Below are 15,076 nucleotides of genomic sequence, written 5' to 3' on the forward strand. Positions count from 1 at the left end.
ATAATAATAAACCAAACAGGGTATACAGAAGCTCAAATAAAACTATTCTTTTGGTATATCCATTTTTGCTAGTTGTTTTGGGCATACAAATTGCATTGTAGTTATTTTTCCAGTTTCTGACATTTCTACTTCTACTCTTCCCTGGTAAAATTTTACAAAATCTCTGGCAATTCTTCACATTTGTGTTCCTTTTCCATGTTTTAGATGGAACAGAATGATTTAGTTCAAAATTGTTTTAATACCTCTTGTCAGTTGTTTCAAGTTAATGTGTTTTGTAACAGAGTAGTGCTTAATTTCCATGAAAACATTTTTTTGGTGCAAAAACATTGCAATTAATTTATTTTAAATGAATTTGCTGTAATACAAAAAAGAGAGTCAGGTTATTATGGTTTAATTCTGCAAATACCCTTCATTGGAGAGCCTAGACCCCTGTGATGTTAGTAATATAATTTTAATTACCATCTGCTATGATAAAAATTGTTTGAAAAATTATAAGTTACAGTAGTATTTCAGCATTCCTCCCTCAGTTTTTACAGTTCCATGTATGCTTAGTAAATTTTCCCCATCAAACCCAAAACCCTTCTGAAGACTATTGACTTTTAACCTTTCTACTTGTCGGAAACCCCAATAAAACCCCTTTTGAGGGGAAATGTTCAGTTCTCTTTGAAGTCAGTCCAGGCTGCTTTGATGTTCAATGCCCATATTCATGGCCTCACTTGCAGGTATCTGCCATTTAGGCTGTCAGATCAACAATGCTAGCCGCTAATGGTTTTATTTTTGCATCCCATTTTGAAGCAAATCCTCATGTATTTTAGCTATGCTTTGATTAATTTCAGTCAGGAGGTCTTGTCCTTCTCTGGATAGTTTTAAGGCTTTTGGAACCAAGCTGGGACCTATAGTTTCTTTTTCAGTTAAGGTATCCTTTACCCTCATTCTCTGATAGTGAAGTAGCTTTCTTTCTTGTTCAGAGCCATGGCACTTTTGCATTCCTTGTTATCTTTGCTGATCAAGTTTTGAGGAGGATCGTTGATTACACTGTACCTCTATGTCCAACGGACAGAACTCCCATCTTTGCCTGCCATCTTTGGCAGTGGCATCACCCCCACCAATCTTCTTCTATAGTTAAGGAGACCCAGGGAATAATTATGCTGCAAAACAGGAAATTGGATAAGTGGATTTTTAAAACCCTCATAAATGCTGCTAATACCTAATAAATATTAAAATACCGACTCCTGGGAGGAAAATATTTGGATGGCAGAGATCACAGTGTCTTTGCTGAAGGGAGCAGCTGTTCCAGGCTGGTTAGTCCAGGACTCTACTGAGAAAATATGGTCTGAAACAGCCTGATATTGCCACTGGCAGTAGCCTCAGCAAAATCACCTATCCTCTGCTCACTTGGCTGCTTGCCTCTTATTTGTTTCATCTTGCCATGACTTGGGACGCTTTTGTTGGCTTGAGTTTTATCACCCAGCATTACTCGGCATTTCCTACCCTTCCTCCCACAGTCTTGCTGGACCTCTTCTTGCCAGGGGTAACTTTTGAGAATAATCCCTAATGAGATGTCAAATGTGAGGAAGGTCACAAACAAGACAAATGTCTGAGCAAGGCTCCTGTCATGTGCGGAAATGTAAATCCACTAAAACGTTGGTCTGCCTTTAGTGTGTATCTGTGTTGCAGAGTTGGGCAACCCATGTCCCTGAACATGATGTTGGACTCCCAACTGCCATTAGCTCTTGCCACCAAGGGCAGTTGGTAGAGTAGGAGACTCTTAATCTCAGGGTTGTGGGTTTGAGCCCCACGTTGGGCAAAAAGATTCCTCCATCACAGGAGGTTAGACTAGATGATGCCTGTGGCCCCTTCCAGTTACAGGTCTATGTACTGTAGACCAACACCAGTGCAGGGCAACATGTTCCCCCTTCCTGTTGAGCCCTTTTAAAAGCCGTGGAGTGTGCTTTCTAGCTTGGATTTCCTTCTGCCTTGTTTGCTGTAGTACATACCTTTGTGGTGCTTCTGTTTCTAGCCCCCACCTTTAATTTGCTGTCCCCCATTTGGCAAGTGCCTGCTTGGTTTTGCCCATTTCCCTGGGTGGAGGGATCTGCAGAAGCAACACACTGTCTCCCACTGAGAAGTTTTCCCTTCCTAGCTGAGCTTCTAGTCTTGTAGCCCTGGAGAATCTCTGTGAAGGAAGGGCGTTTTTTTAGTTGTTGCCAAGGTGCTATTTGCATTGCTCCTAATGATTTATAATTACCTTCTCTGAGGGGAAACCTAATAAGCTCTCCTGCTGGCCTCTGTGTCTTGTTCAGTACCATTGGAGGGATGCATGTTTGAGCCTGCTGGTCCTTCAGAAAGGAGGGGGTGGCATTGCTAAGAGGTTTTTAGTCAGGCTGTGTACTCCCCTGACCCACATAGGGTTCAATGCTTACACACGCTTAGCTGGGAGGAAGTCCTATTGAACCCAGGGGAGAGAGGTCTACTTCTGAGTAGACAAGAACAGGAGTGCCCTCTTAACCATCCTTTGCTTAGTTCGGTAGTAAATGCGAAGTTTTCTCCAGCTAGTAAAGAGAATTGTGATTTGTCATCCGTGCAGAAGGTTTTGACAATCTGGGTGTGGTGTTACACATTCCAGGTTAATCCGGATTAAAGTAGCATTTGGCTTTAAAAGGCAGAACTATATCTGGGGACCATGGGAATGCAGTCATTTTAATTCTGGTTTTTTCCTTTTCTGAAGCAGAGAAGTGAGGAATGAAGACCCTGTGGGCTGTTCTGGGGCGGCCACCTTCCTGATGCCAGGAAGGGGTGGGGTGTCTCCCTTCTGAGACAGGCCATGGAGTGGCCCCTCCTTGAACGAACATCTGAGGGGAACCCTCAGCCAGTGTCACACTTGGAGAGGCAGATCAGACGGCGAAAAATCCTCATCTACAGGTGAGTGAAGAGTGACTCTCCTCCCTGTCCTGAGTGGGAGAGGCGAGACAGAAATTGTGTCACCGCTGTGATGTTCTCTCTGTGTCCTTCCATGTTTCCAGGCCTTCCTCTGAGGAGGAGGAATCCTCAGCCCTGCTCCAGAAGCCCCTCGAGACAGGGGGGGCATGCCCCCTTCCATGTGGCGATGCCGAGCTGTCACCCAGCAAGAGGCAGCGACTTCAGCAAGGGCCACTCCGAACGGCAGAGCAGAACGGGGAAGTTTGCGGCGCGGCGGGAGAGACCTTGTGGCGGGTGGCCTCTCCCATGGAGAAGCAGCAGCGGAAGATGCTGGCTGTCAACCTGGAGGACTTTTCAACAGCCCAAATGCTTGTGAGGATGCCACAGTGTGGGGGCTGGGTTGCAGGGGGCATGAGAGGATTCCTAATGGGCTGTATGAAATCTGGTTCTGAGGTGGGAGAACCCATTGAACAGATCTCAAGGCCCCAGTTCCATAGTTTCCCCCAGTGCTTTTCTCTCTCTCGAGAAATAGGTGCCGGTACTCACCATGAAGTTGTTACAGTAAGTGCCACACTTTTTAAAAAGAACAAAAAAGAGTTTCTGGTACTGCATGCCCTTGAGAACCTCCTAAAAAAAAGCACTGGTTTTCCCACTGTGCACTGCAGCTCCCAGGGTGCTTTGCACTGCCAGACCAGGAGAATTGTGACCTATAGTGTACCTCTTGCATTGTGATGGAGGAGTCAAGCCACCTGGATTAAGGACCCTGAAGGATGCCTTGTCCCCATGAGTTGATTCCTGAGTAAACATACACATGGAAGGTGGGGAAAAAGGGGAAAGGAGGCCCCTGTCCCTCATTATCCTTAAGCTCTTTGAAACTTGGTGTGCGCCTCTCTTTGCCCAGAATGATCCACAAGGGGATCCCCAAAGATCTGCCACATCTCCCTGTGCAAATCCCCCCCAGTCAGCAGCTGTGAATGAAGACAGAGTTTCCTGGTCAACAAAGACACAAAGTAGTCCAGTGTGCAGGTGAGGAGAGGCCCCAGGGAGGCGGAAGGAGTGGAACAGCTTTGGGACCGAGCACTTGATTTAAAACATTCTGCCTTTTTTTTACCCTTCCTACCCTCAGATCGTCTCCCCCTAAGGGCTACCCTCCATCCCATCGAGAGCCTCAAGAGAAGTTGGACCACGCCCGCCGGCAACTGTGGGACAAGAGGGTGTCCCCCCCACGGTGTCGCGCTTCAGAGCGCCTGCACGCCAAGAGGCAGCGCCTTCAGAAGGGGGTTTCCCTTGCAAAGGGGAGCGAGGGGACAAAGACCTCCCTGCTGGAAGCGGCTCATCAGCAAATCCTCGCCACCAGTTTGGAGGCTGGTTCCTTGAGCCAAGCTCTGGTTAGTTAAGGTTGGGAAGCAGCCTCACCAGATAGTGCTGGGAGGGACAGGGAGAATCCTGTTGAAGCAGCTGGAGGGTGGTGGCTCAGTCCACATTTTTATTCAGCTGTCTTTTCTTGCTGGCAGGTTGCCGGCACTGGCAAGGAGCAGCCGGAGACCTCCTCAGCCCGCTGTGGGTGAGTGCCCCCCTAAACAAAGGCACAGAACTGCTTGTGCCTCCCCCATCTTTAAAGACGGTGCCAGTCACCCAGCAAGAGAACTGATCCACTTCAAGGGTTACAGTTGGTGCCTATTGTGCCATCCCAAACTCCCTTGGAGGGTAAAGTGATGGTCTCTTTCTTTTTGGGATAAATGCTAACTTTGACCCCCTGGGTGTGTCTCAAAGCACGGGGAGGAGAGGGGCTAAGGAGACTGCTTTATCACTGCCCCACTGTGTTTCTCTGGTTAATCAGGAGTGATCAGCTGATGCTGCCTCGCCAATCATCTCCAAATGGGGACACCCAAACCCCTCGAGACCCACAAGACCAGTGTCATCAAACAGGTAGGGAAAACTCTTGATTCAGGTGTTGTGTGCTGTTAAGTCTGTCCTTCATTGCAAAGTGGCATCTCAGGGGTGTGCAAGTATTTTGTGTGTGTGTGTGTGTGTAACTTCACTGGAACATCCCTGGTCCCATGGAGTCTGAAAACCCCTTTGGTAATGCAGGAAAAATTCCCATGTTGGACTGAATCCAGGCCGGATGATCAGTCATCTCCCACCCATGGCAAGGTGTTCGTGGGGCTGGATGAAGTGGGCACAGACTCAGGCATCCAGATGGGAGTGCCAGGAGTCAAGCTGGGCTGAATATCAGCCGGCCAGAGTACTCTCCAGAAATCTTGAGACCAGTTAATAATCTAAGAAAGGCAACAGCTAAGCAGCTAGAGGAAGATTCTCAGGTGTAAACAGAAGAGGAAGATGTCTGTATCCTTCACAAAGTGTGTGTCGGTGTGTTGGGGGATGACAACTCTTGACTCTAAGTCAGAGACTGGAAACCTTTGACCCTTCAGATGTTGCTGAACGACATCTCCCACCAGCCCCAGCAAGCGTGGCCAATGGGCAAGGATGATGGGAATTGTAGTCCCATAGGCCTGGATGACCCCAGTTTGGGGAAGGCTCCCTTTGGCCCTCTTGTGACAATGTTGTTCCTTTCCCTTCCTGCCAGATGTGTCCACTGAAGCTCCATCCTGGCTGCCTTCAGCATCTGCTCTCTTGCGTCCATCATCTGCCTCCCGTTTCCGGCACTGGGGTCTGGTCCCCGTCTTCCAGAGCGTGCGCTCCAAGCTGGAGGCCTTTGCTGACATCTTCCTGACCCCGTCCAAGCCAGCCGTGCAGTCCACCGAGGGGCCCCCGTCCCTGCCCCCTTGCCCACCAGGGAATGAGGAGCAGGAAGCAGCCCAGCCGAGAACACCCCGCCAAAGAGTCAACATCGAGGTGAAAATCGCCATTTCGGAACCACGCCCCCGGAAGAGGAGCTGCCACCACGAAGAGGAGGAAGAAGAAGAGGAAGAGGAGATGGGTGATGCAGTGGTGAGCGGGCGGCCCCCTATCCGCCAGTGGCGCCTGAACGAAGGGGACCCGGCCCCTCAGCCCCGCCTTGGACGCAGCTACTCCTGCCCTGACGTCCCTGGTGCCCGCTTGTGGCAAGCCTCCCCCGTGGCCCTTCCGCTATCTGCTCAGCTGCGACAGCGTCGCCACACCGTCTGCAGCCTGGAAGTGTCCCGGGAGCTGGGCCGCCCCACCCCGCCCTGCCTGCGCAAGGAGGTGTATCCTTTCAGCACACCCCCCGCACACTTCTTGCTGGGTCCCTCCATGCACGTTCCCCACTGCGATGGCTCCCCCTATGCCTCCCATGTGCCTTCCTGCCGCCGTGAACCAGACACCGTCCATTCCAGGTAAAAATATTCTCCTCCCCGCAAGCTGTTTGTTATCCCTCAAGAGTCTAACAGCTGTTCCTTTGAACACCATAAAAGGGCACAAATGACATGTTAGGTAAGTGTTTGCTCCTTTCCCATTCAAAACCAAGAGGGAGAAAGAAGCAAGCACTGTGGGGTTGTTTGTGCCATTCTAGGGTGATTGTTTAAAAAACCTCAGAGGCTGAATCCTCCTTGGAGTGGACTTAATGAAGTTAATGGATCCAAGTTAATTTCATTTACTTCAAGGGGTCTATTTGGAAGAGGAAATATCTAGTGTGTATGTGGAGGAGTTGTGTCCTAGTGCTGAAGCACATCCTTTGCACGTCAGAGATCTATTGTTCTATCCCCTGCACCTCCAGGCAACAGCTTGAGTGGCAGTTTTGGAAGAGCCCCTTTCCTGAAAACCAGGCAGTGGAGATGATGTCAGACCAGAAGCACTGGAGGTCTGATTCTCCATAAGGCATTTCCATTCATTGACTAGTGCTGGAGGCAAATGGGCTGAGCCTCTTCCCCCTTTGGTTCAGCTCACAGGCAGAAAGGCTTTGCACCCTCGGTGCTGTGTGGCATTGCTTTACTGGTTTGCCTTCCTCTTTTAAAGTCCTCTCCACTGAAGAGGGAGAACTGTCAGCTGGGAAACATCAACGTCTAACTCTAATACACGATGCTTGGTTTCTCCTCTGTCCTCTGCAGGGAGCTCTCTCCCTCGCCCGATCGTGGACGGAGGGCGTCTGGGATTGGCTTGGACGTGGTCGACTCAGAGTTGCTCACGTCTGAGCAGATGATGCTTTCAGAAGTTGAGATGAAGGTCAGTTGCTGTTTGACTCAAGCCTCTCAATTAGGAGGTGCTGCACCGTGAAGAATGGGGGTCTGTGGTACCTGCTCTCGGTTTGAGGGCCATTTTGCTTTGCCATTGTGGCCTTTCAAAATCCTTCTTACCCGCCCTAAAACCTGCAGGGATCCCAAGACAACACCGTAGGGAAGGTGTCCTCCATAAGGATCCGCAAGACACCGTCCAAGCAGCAAGCAAATCTCACTCCCATGGGGCTTCCCCGGCCTGTCAGGTGAGGGCTAGAGTGGAATGGGGGGTGCTTTTCTGCAAATGGAGATGAGTAGCTTGTGAATCTGCCTGACAGTGGTTTAGGAACTCTGGATTCAGATTCCACAGTGCTTGGAAGGGAGGCGGATGTGGTCTTCTATAGCCTGGGGGCAGATGAGTGCTGTACGAGAGGGGCTCACCTAAGGAAAGGTGTAAATGGTTTTGGGTTTTTTTAAATTAAAAGTGCTAGCTGAGTTGAACCTGCCAGCCAAGAATTAGCGCTGTCCACCAATGTTAAGGATTTGTTAGTTGATCATCTGTCTTTCAACTGAAACAAATGCAGAGCCTCTCTGACAGGGACCACTTGAGTGGTGGAGTGTGTGCTGACTCTGGTACTCTTGGGCAATAAAAGCAATAAAAACCCAGTGGGCTGAAGCATTGGGCCTGATTCAGATTGAATTGCAAGCTTAAGAGGTCAGCTGGTAGTTTCTGGCAGAGCATGGAAGCAAAGCGGGGTAGCAGGGAAAGCAATCTGGTGCCCAGCAGGGCTAAGTGAGTATTCCTATATAGTTATATCTATATCTACACGCACGCACGCACACATATTTTATCGTAGGCCAAGGCCATTTCTGGGTGATGAATTCTATTATCTTCTTTCCTGTGTCAGGTTGAACAAGAAAGAGTTCAGCCTGGAGGAGATCTACACCAACAAGAACTACCGCACACCCACAGAGAAGAGGTGAGGAAGTCTGCTGGCATCTGTCCTTTTCTAAAACACCAGCATTCATTGCTTTTGTGTGCACACACCCTTCTCTCTCTTTCCCCTCTGTCATTTCAAGCCAGCAACCCCAGATTCTGACTTCAGCATCCGCAAGCGATAAGCACTACCTCCTGCAGTCTGAATATATTTGTGAACATGCATAGTTTGCTCCCCAAAAAATGGGATGAGGATAGTTATGGGGCAGTGGTGGTGACAGGGGCATAGAGTAGTAGTGTACAAGCTCTCCCTATTTTCTGAGCCTTTGACATATAGGTTTATAAGAGCCCTGCTGGGCCAGACTGAAGGTTCATCTAGTCTAACCTGCTGCCTTCGGGAAAGCCTGCAAGGAAATGAATTAAATTACCCATTATCAATAAAAGACACTTAAACACAGGGGTTTTAAAAACATTCAAAACTGACTGAAATCAACAAAGGCAAATGTAAACACGTGTAGCTTCTACAGGTCTAGATAGGCTTGCCTAAACAAAAATGCTTTAAGCAGGGGCCAGAAAAAGTGCAGCCGAGGCACCTGTGTGATGTCAATAGGCAGGGGGTTCCAATGTGTAGGTGCTGCTGCAAGTTCCTCTTCTTGAAGTGGTTGAGTGGGCAGATATGGAGAAAGGCAATCCCAAAAGTAAACACTATTCTTGGGCAGCTGGTAGTCAGAGGCATATTATCTCTGTCCCTAGAGATCCTACTCGTCATTGATAAGCCTTATCACCCATGAACTTCATAATCCCCTTTTAAAGATCTCCCATTTGGTGACCAGCGCTGCACCTAAACCAGGGTCAGAGAACCTTTTTCACCTAGTGGGCCAGATCCTAACTTGATGGCAACTGATGGGCCATATTTAACAGGCAGGTGGGACAACCTGCCTGTCCATCACCATGTCAAGTGATTGGTAGGCGGGCTGTCCCATCTAGCTGTCAAGGTCCACTTTTGTTGTGGATCGCCCTGAGATGAAGGGTGGTGTACAAACTTAAGAAATGAAATGGCCCTGCTGGTCCTGTAGCACCAAGTGGTTTGCCTTAAAACCTCCGTTGAAATGGGGAAATGCAGTTTCAAGAGAAACTGGTGCCATTGGAACAAGCAAAAGAGCACTCTGGATTTCACTGCAAACTCTTGTTCTTTTGTAGCCTGACTGGACCAGCGGTAAATAGAACACAAGTGAAATGCCAACCACTTACAGTTTTAACATCTGCCCCGTATCCTGAAAGCATATGCAAATAAGTGGATGAACTGTGGTCCTCTACCTTATGATATGTTTTGTCAATGGCCCTTGGAATTGATAAATCTCTCAGTCCCCGTGCTGTACTTCATGGTCACTGCTGCACCATCTTTCTGCTCCTGTTAATACTTGTTGCAGCCCTCAGAATTTTATCTACTTAATTTAGTTTAGTTTAATTTTATCTACTTTTAATTTAGAAGTTTCAAGTTCTTAAGATGGATGGAGCAAATACTTGACATGAGCAGTGAATGCCGAAAGCTCTGAATGCAAAGGGGACCTTGGGCTGGGAGTTGTCTTGAGTTCTCTACGAAGGTGCCAGGACATGTTCTGTGACTTCTCATTCCTTCCACCCTCCAAACCTCTTTGGTGCTTTTTTTGTGTGCCACATGTTGCCTAAACATCCCAATTTCGACCCATGCCTTAAAACCAGACTGCATAATGGCAGAGCGTGGTGACCTTAACCGTTGCATTGTTCGTTCCAGCTACAAAATGTCAGCAGTTTTGTAGTTAGTCTGCATTTGTTTATGCTTTTTATACTGCTAGGCTTGGTTAGTGGAGTCTGAGAGGTTGTCTCCTTTTTTCCTGGTGTCCCACCTCTTCCTTTCTACCCCTGCAGGTCATTTGAGACCATCTTTGAGGTGCCTCTGGAACGCAACGGAGCGCTCATTTTCACCAGCCAGCGCAAGCTGAAGCGGGCCATGGAATTCCAGGAGGGAGGCCTCCCTCGCAAGCAGCGCAAAGCCCACTCCCGAAGGAGTCGCAGGGCAGCAGGAGGGCGGAGGGTAAAGAAGCCCCAGAGTCCAGAGCTGGAGGAAAAGCTGCAGCAGCGGCTGGCTGAACTGGATGCCCTGTTTGAGGGAGAAGAATGCTGAGATCTGAGCAGAGGCTAGAGGGAAGGGCAGCACCCCGAGGAGCCCAGGACCACTTCCTCTGTTTAACTAGCAAAAGAGGTTGCTGGTGTTGTTGTTTTTTAAAAAAACTCTACCAAAGTCACCAATACCACTCCAAGTTTCTCCTGTGGTGCTGTTTATTCTCCAGTTCCCCATCAAACCAGCCTTCTGTGCCTTGCCTCCTCCTCCTCCCTTGATCAGTCTCCGAGCCACAAGCTCTGCTGCTTTGAAAATAGTGCCTGGGTGCCTATCTGTGCCACCTGGCCCAGCCAACATGCTGCCTGCTCTGGCACCGCACGAGTCCCCATTTGCTTGGCTCTTTGGCTCGCAAGTGGAAGGGGAAGAATGTTTGTGGTGCCCCAGAGTTGCCCGCCCTCTGCACCCTCCTGCGCCCAGTCAGACCACCAGTGCCGCGCATGGGAGGAGCACCTAGTGCCCAGCGCTGTTGTGCCTTCTGTGAGAGACTTAGGCCAGCAAGGGATGGGCCTAGCCAAGTGAGGGCCTAGTTGCCTTTTCTGGAGCGGCCACCGCCATCAAACCAAATAGGAATGCAGAACCGACGTGCCTGTTGGATGGGAAGGAGAAAGAAAAAAGGGACTGTGTGAAAGAATCAGCAGGAGCAGGTTTTTGTTATGGCACAGGGGATGATGTGGCAGAAGAGACGATGTAGCAATAGGCTGGGCAATGGGGACGTGTCCATCTGTTTAAGCACAGACAGTGGATGGGCGGCTGGGAATCCTGAGAGAATGCCTTTGCATCTCTGGATCAAGGCCTCTGGGTGTTCCTAGCTTGGATCAACTGTTTTGTTAGGAATGATGTGTTTTTGGTTTTCATTTTTTATTAATCTATATTTCTAATAAACTTTGTATCTTGGGGGGAGGAAAAAACCACATATTGCCAGTTGCTCCTTAACTGGCCTTGGTGGGACCCTGAATGCAGCTTTAAGGGAGACCGCAATAGATAATTTTGCCTTGGAACAAGGGCATAGCGACCACAAAATGAAAATCCATAGCAAGCAGTGGATCATATATCATTGCCACACTAAATTAATTTCCCCAGTCAATGTTGCCTTCTACCAGGAATGGTGGTAGGTGTATTGGCTATGGCAAAAAGCTAAGTTGTTGTGATGCGGGATCAAATGGCAAGAAAGAAGTCAAGCGAACTGTACCCGGTTGTACTAAAATTGTACATGTATAAGAGGCTATAAGAAATAACAAAATATGTGGATTTGTGTAGTCTGCCGTGCATTTTGTGCAAATTCAGTAGCTATGCTCAGTTTAAAATCTGTTTTGAGGTGGTACGTTCACCTTCAAAACTACCATAGTCTAGAGTTGACATTGGTGAAATTCACTCTGTCATTTGTTACAGGAAAAGACAGTGTGTCTGATTGATTCCTCATGGTTAGTATTGCAACAGTAACATCTCATTTTATCAAATTAACAGGTTTTGCGTGGGAGTGGAGACATTTCCATCCTATTCACTCTTGCAGGCCTTTCTTTGGTCCGTTTGTCTACTGGAAAATGCCTTTTCTTGTTAGTTAACTACTTAGGATTTATTGAGCAGCTTTTATCCCAGTACAGTAGGCTCTGGTCAAAGTTTGCAAGACTCTGAAGCCCTGACAAAAGTTCTGCTGCTCCACATGTGCATCAGGAGAAAGGTCCCCCTGGCTATAGTTATGTAAACTGCTTAGAGGTTTTGATGCTATATAAAACTTGTTAAATAAACATGGTACACCTTCCCTCCATACTGTTGTGGATGAAACAAACTCTTTCTTCAAGGCTTAGGTTTGGCTACGTTCATTCTGTACTTTTGCTTCTGTTCAGTATTTTTTTATTACCTTTGCTACAGGGTCATCTGGCAGGCCTTGCCGTCAGGTGCTTTGCTGGGTGGGGATGGTTGCATTTTTCGCTAACCTTGCTCCGCTGTGTATCTCAGACTTCTCTTCCTCTCAGTCCGGCCTGCTTTTATTAATTTACAGGTTTTAATATTGCACAGTATACAAAGGACCTGGGCTGTGAACATACCCATAAAAGAGCACACAAAACTTATGCCAACATCTGGATGGTGATACGCAATAAATTATTGGCTGAACAATGCATTGGAGAAGCAAGCAGAAGAGGCTTAAGTGGGCATCTGAAACAAAGTACTTGTGGTGTTTGCTTCATGGTAATAGGGAGTTACAGAACCTAGGTGCAGACACATTAAATGCCCTCTTGTAGAAGAAACAAGGCAAGCAGAATGTGGCACTCTTAGTAGTCCCAGCTGCTGGACCAAACCCAATCAAAGCCTTGCCTAGGATGCATCACTGTATTGTATAATGTTGAGCTTACAAACATCTGACACACAGTGGCCAAGCTATCCCAATCCAGGAATTGTCCTCCCAGACAAAGGTTTATAGATTGAGTTCCTGGCCATTGAGACCAAACGGATCCAGGAGCACCTTCAAGATGCAAACCACCCAAGGGAGAGTCTGGAACAGACAATTTGCCTCCTGGACTTGGGAACCACTCAACCATAGTCCTTGGTCTTACTGTGATTATTCAGCCCACTGGTCCAGGGTGTGTACAGCCTAACCTGAATCAGATGTATAAAATAAGTAGAGCGGAATGTTGGCATACTGATGACATCCTGTCCCAAAATTCCTAGCAACTTTATGGTAAAAAGACATTGGTGATAAAGTGGTGCCTTGTGGTGCACCATAATGTAAAACCACTGTGGCACCAATGAGTATCTTTTCAATTGCTACTCTCTGGACCTAAACCTGCAGATAGGATCAGAACCACTGCAGTGCAGTGCCTCTGATACCCAGCTCACAAGAGTTGGTCCAGGAGAATGCCATGGTCAGTGATATAAAAAGCCACCAAGAGCTTCAGAGGAAGGAGAATGGTTATACTCCCTGTGCCTTGCTCTCAGTAGAAGTCCTCCATCGGGGCCACCAAGGCTGATTCAGTCTCATAATGGGAAACTGAATTCCTCTTATGGGAGCGAATTCCATAGTTTATGTGCTGTGTGAAGAACTATTTCCATTTGTCCATCATCATCATTGTTTGGTGACTTTGTTAATTGCTTTATCTTGCCCAGGGCAACTCAAAGCAGCTTCCAACCAAACAGACAGAAGACCCTACATACATTAAAACCAAGAGGAAAAGAGAATACATTAAAAACACCCCATCCACTTCTAAAAGGCCACAGATAGTTAAAAGGCCAAAGGCCTGGTTATAGAGGAAAGTTTTTTCCTGTTGCCTGAACATATGTAAGGAAGGTGCCAAGCAAGCCTCCCTGAGGAGAGCATTCCACAAATGGGGAACCACTGTAAAAAAGGCCCATTCTTGTGTTGCCACCCTCTGGACCTCTTGTGCAGAAGACATACAAATAAGGGCTTCAGTGACTGCAGGGTCTGAGAATAAAGTTTTAATATTCAGTTTCTTTGGATATCCACAAGTTCTAGTGTTGGGGAGAGGAATGCCTGCAGTTGTTATGCTACAACCTTCTCTAGGCACCTTACTAATAATACACAACTGGTTGGTAGTTTCTCTGCATCAAAGGGTCCAGGGTGCCCTTGCCTTGTTGAGAACACTGGAGACCACCCTCTTAAACAGACATGCATTAACTAATAATAATAATAATAATATCTTTATTGTCATTGCTCCCTTCGGGGACAACGAAATTACTTGACTGCTCCATAAAAACACTAATTAATCAATACAGTATAATACAGCAACTACATTCTGAACCTGCCCACTCACATATTTTCTGCTAGTTTTTATTAGCAAATGAGGGCGAGGAGCAAGAGAGCACATAGGGTAGTTAGACTCATTGCTGCAAGCACCCTGCCCACATCGTCAGGCCACATCAGCTGAAATTGATCCTACATCAGTTTAGACATGCATGGCCTTGGGCACCTCAACAGACTGCAACAACGAAGTCCTTCCAGAGTTCAGTGACTCGGTCTTCAAGGTATAAAGCAAAAGGACCACAAAGACTTAGATTATCTAAACATAAGTATGCATCTAAATAAAAGAAGGGACCTCAAAACACATTTAGTCAGCTGATAGACAAAATCTGTGACTGCTCCATCCACTGTGGTTAAAACAGCTCATATCATCAGTAAGTTCTTTAAAATGTTTAATTGAAATCCACTTTCTTGTAATTTGAAGCTGTTAGTTTTGATCTACCCTGAATGACAGATGAATTTGTGCTATGTAATAGCAATTCAAAAATTCAAAAGTTGCTGCTCTGTTTCTTCTTAAACTAACCCTCCTCTGCATACCTACCTATTTTTCTAATAGGACTTGATCTCCTTCCCCTTCACTGTACTGGAGGTCTTCCTCTGAGCAAGCTCCAGTTTTTCATTAAACTCTAAATCAGGTTGTTGATAATACCTCCCCCCCCCCCACTTCTAATTCTTTGTGCAATATAATTCAGTGCAATATAAACTTCTGTCAAAGTAATAATGTAGAATGTATTCCTTGATCAAAGTCTTAACTTTTATAAATAAATACATTGAATTCTGAAAAAAAAAATGCAGAAGGATTGATCATATCTGATTCATCATAGTTTCAGCTACTTTCATCAGACCAAAGTGGATAACAATTTTTTCTAACAAATGCTTTTGAAATTCAGTGCAGGGCTATTGCTAGTGGAATAGTATCAAGGCTGAGAGATACCCCTGTAAAAAAATCCCAGAGCAGTTCTGCCAGGCAACGCAGACAGTCCTCTAATGAAGGGTTCAAAAGTACTACTTTATGCGGGAGCTTGGAAAGTAACAGTTCCATTGCGGGAGGATGGCAAGGGGCTGCTACAGCAGGGGCGTGTGGCGCCGAGCCCTATGACATCACGCGCTGGCGTTATAGCATCACCGTGCGAGGTTGATGCCAAGAAAGTATGACATCATTGCATCACGTT

At 47.1% G+C, this 15,076-nt stretch overlaps 1 protein-coding gene and 2 long non-coding RNA genes across 8 annotated transcripts in view; 1 reads left to right on the forward strand and 2 right to left on the reverse strand.

Moving 5' to 3' along the window:
* PRR14 (proline rich 14) overlaps positions 1-11,915 on the forward strand; it is a 46,171-nt gene extending 34,256 nt beyond the window's left edge. For 3 of the 5 annotated variants that reach the window (XM_080977890.1, XM_080977892.1, XM_080977893.1), the window contains 11 exons: positions 2,732-2,922; positions 3,024-3,291; positions 3,821-3,945; positions 4,046-4,307; positions 4,434-4,483; positions 4,760-4,848; positions 5,507-6,236; positions 6,948-7,062; positions 7,212-7,318; positions 7,961-8,032; positions 9,898-11,915. In XM_080977890.1, coding sequence (XP_080834016.1) covers positions 2,825-2,922; positions 3,024-3,291; positions 3,821-3,945; positions 4,046-4,307; positions 4,434-4,483; positions 4,760-4,848; positions 5,507-6,236; positions 6,948-7,062; positions 7,212-7,318; positions 7,961-8,032; positions 9,898-10,153 — 2,172 coding nt within the window. In that variant the 5' untranslated portion in view covers positions 2,732-2,824 and the 3' untranslated portion in view covers positions 10,154-11,915. Of the gene's footprint in view, positions 1-2,728; positions 2,923-3,023; positions 3,292-3,820; positions 3,946-4,045; positions 4,308-4,433; positions 4,484-4,759; positions 4,849-5,506; positions 6,237-6,947; positions 7,063-7,211; positions 7,319-7,960; positions 8,033-9,897 lie in introns of all 5 variants that reach the window. The other 2 variants (XM_080977891.1, XM_080977894.1) reach the window with 1 other exon arrangement.
* On the reverse strand, positions 376-3,726 carry LOC308461218. The gene is made up of 2 exons (XR_013978836.1): positions 3,466-3,726; positions 376-1,148 (listed from the first exon to the last, which is right to left on the reverse strand). It is a non-coding gene; the product is annotated as an uncharacterized lncRNA (long non-coding RNA).
* Positions 11,539-15,040, reverse strand: LOC308461217. Of its 2 annotated transcripts, none has more exons than XR_013978834.1 (2): positions 14,446-15,040; positions 11,539-12,129 (listed from the first exon to the last, which is right to left on the reverse strand). It is a non-coding gene; the product is annotated as an uncharacterized lncRNA (long non-coding RNA). The 2 variants fall into 2 exon arrangements; XR_013978835.1 differs by having other exon boundaries at positions 11,539-12,132.
* Between the last annotated feature and the right edge of the window lie 36 nt (positions 15,041-15,076).

This window comes from Podarcis pityusensis (genome assembly GCF_964106645.2).
Source record: "Podarcis pityusensis genome assembly, chromosome: 13".
NCBI lineage: Eukaryota > Metazoa > Chordata > Lepidosauria > Squamata > Lacertidae > Podarcis > Podarcis pityusensis.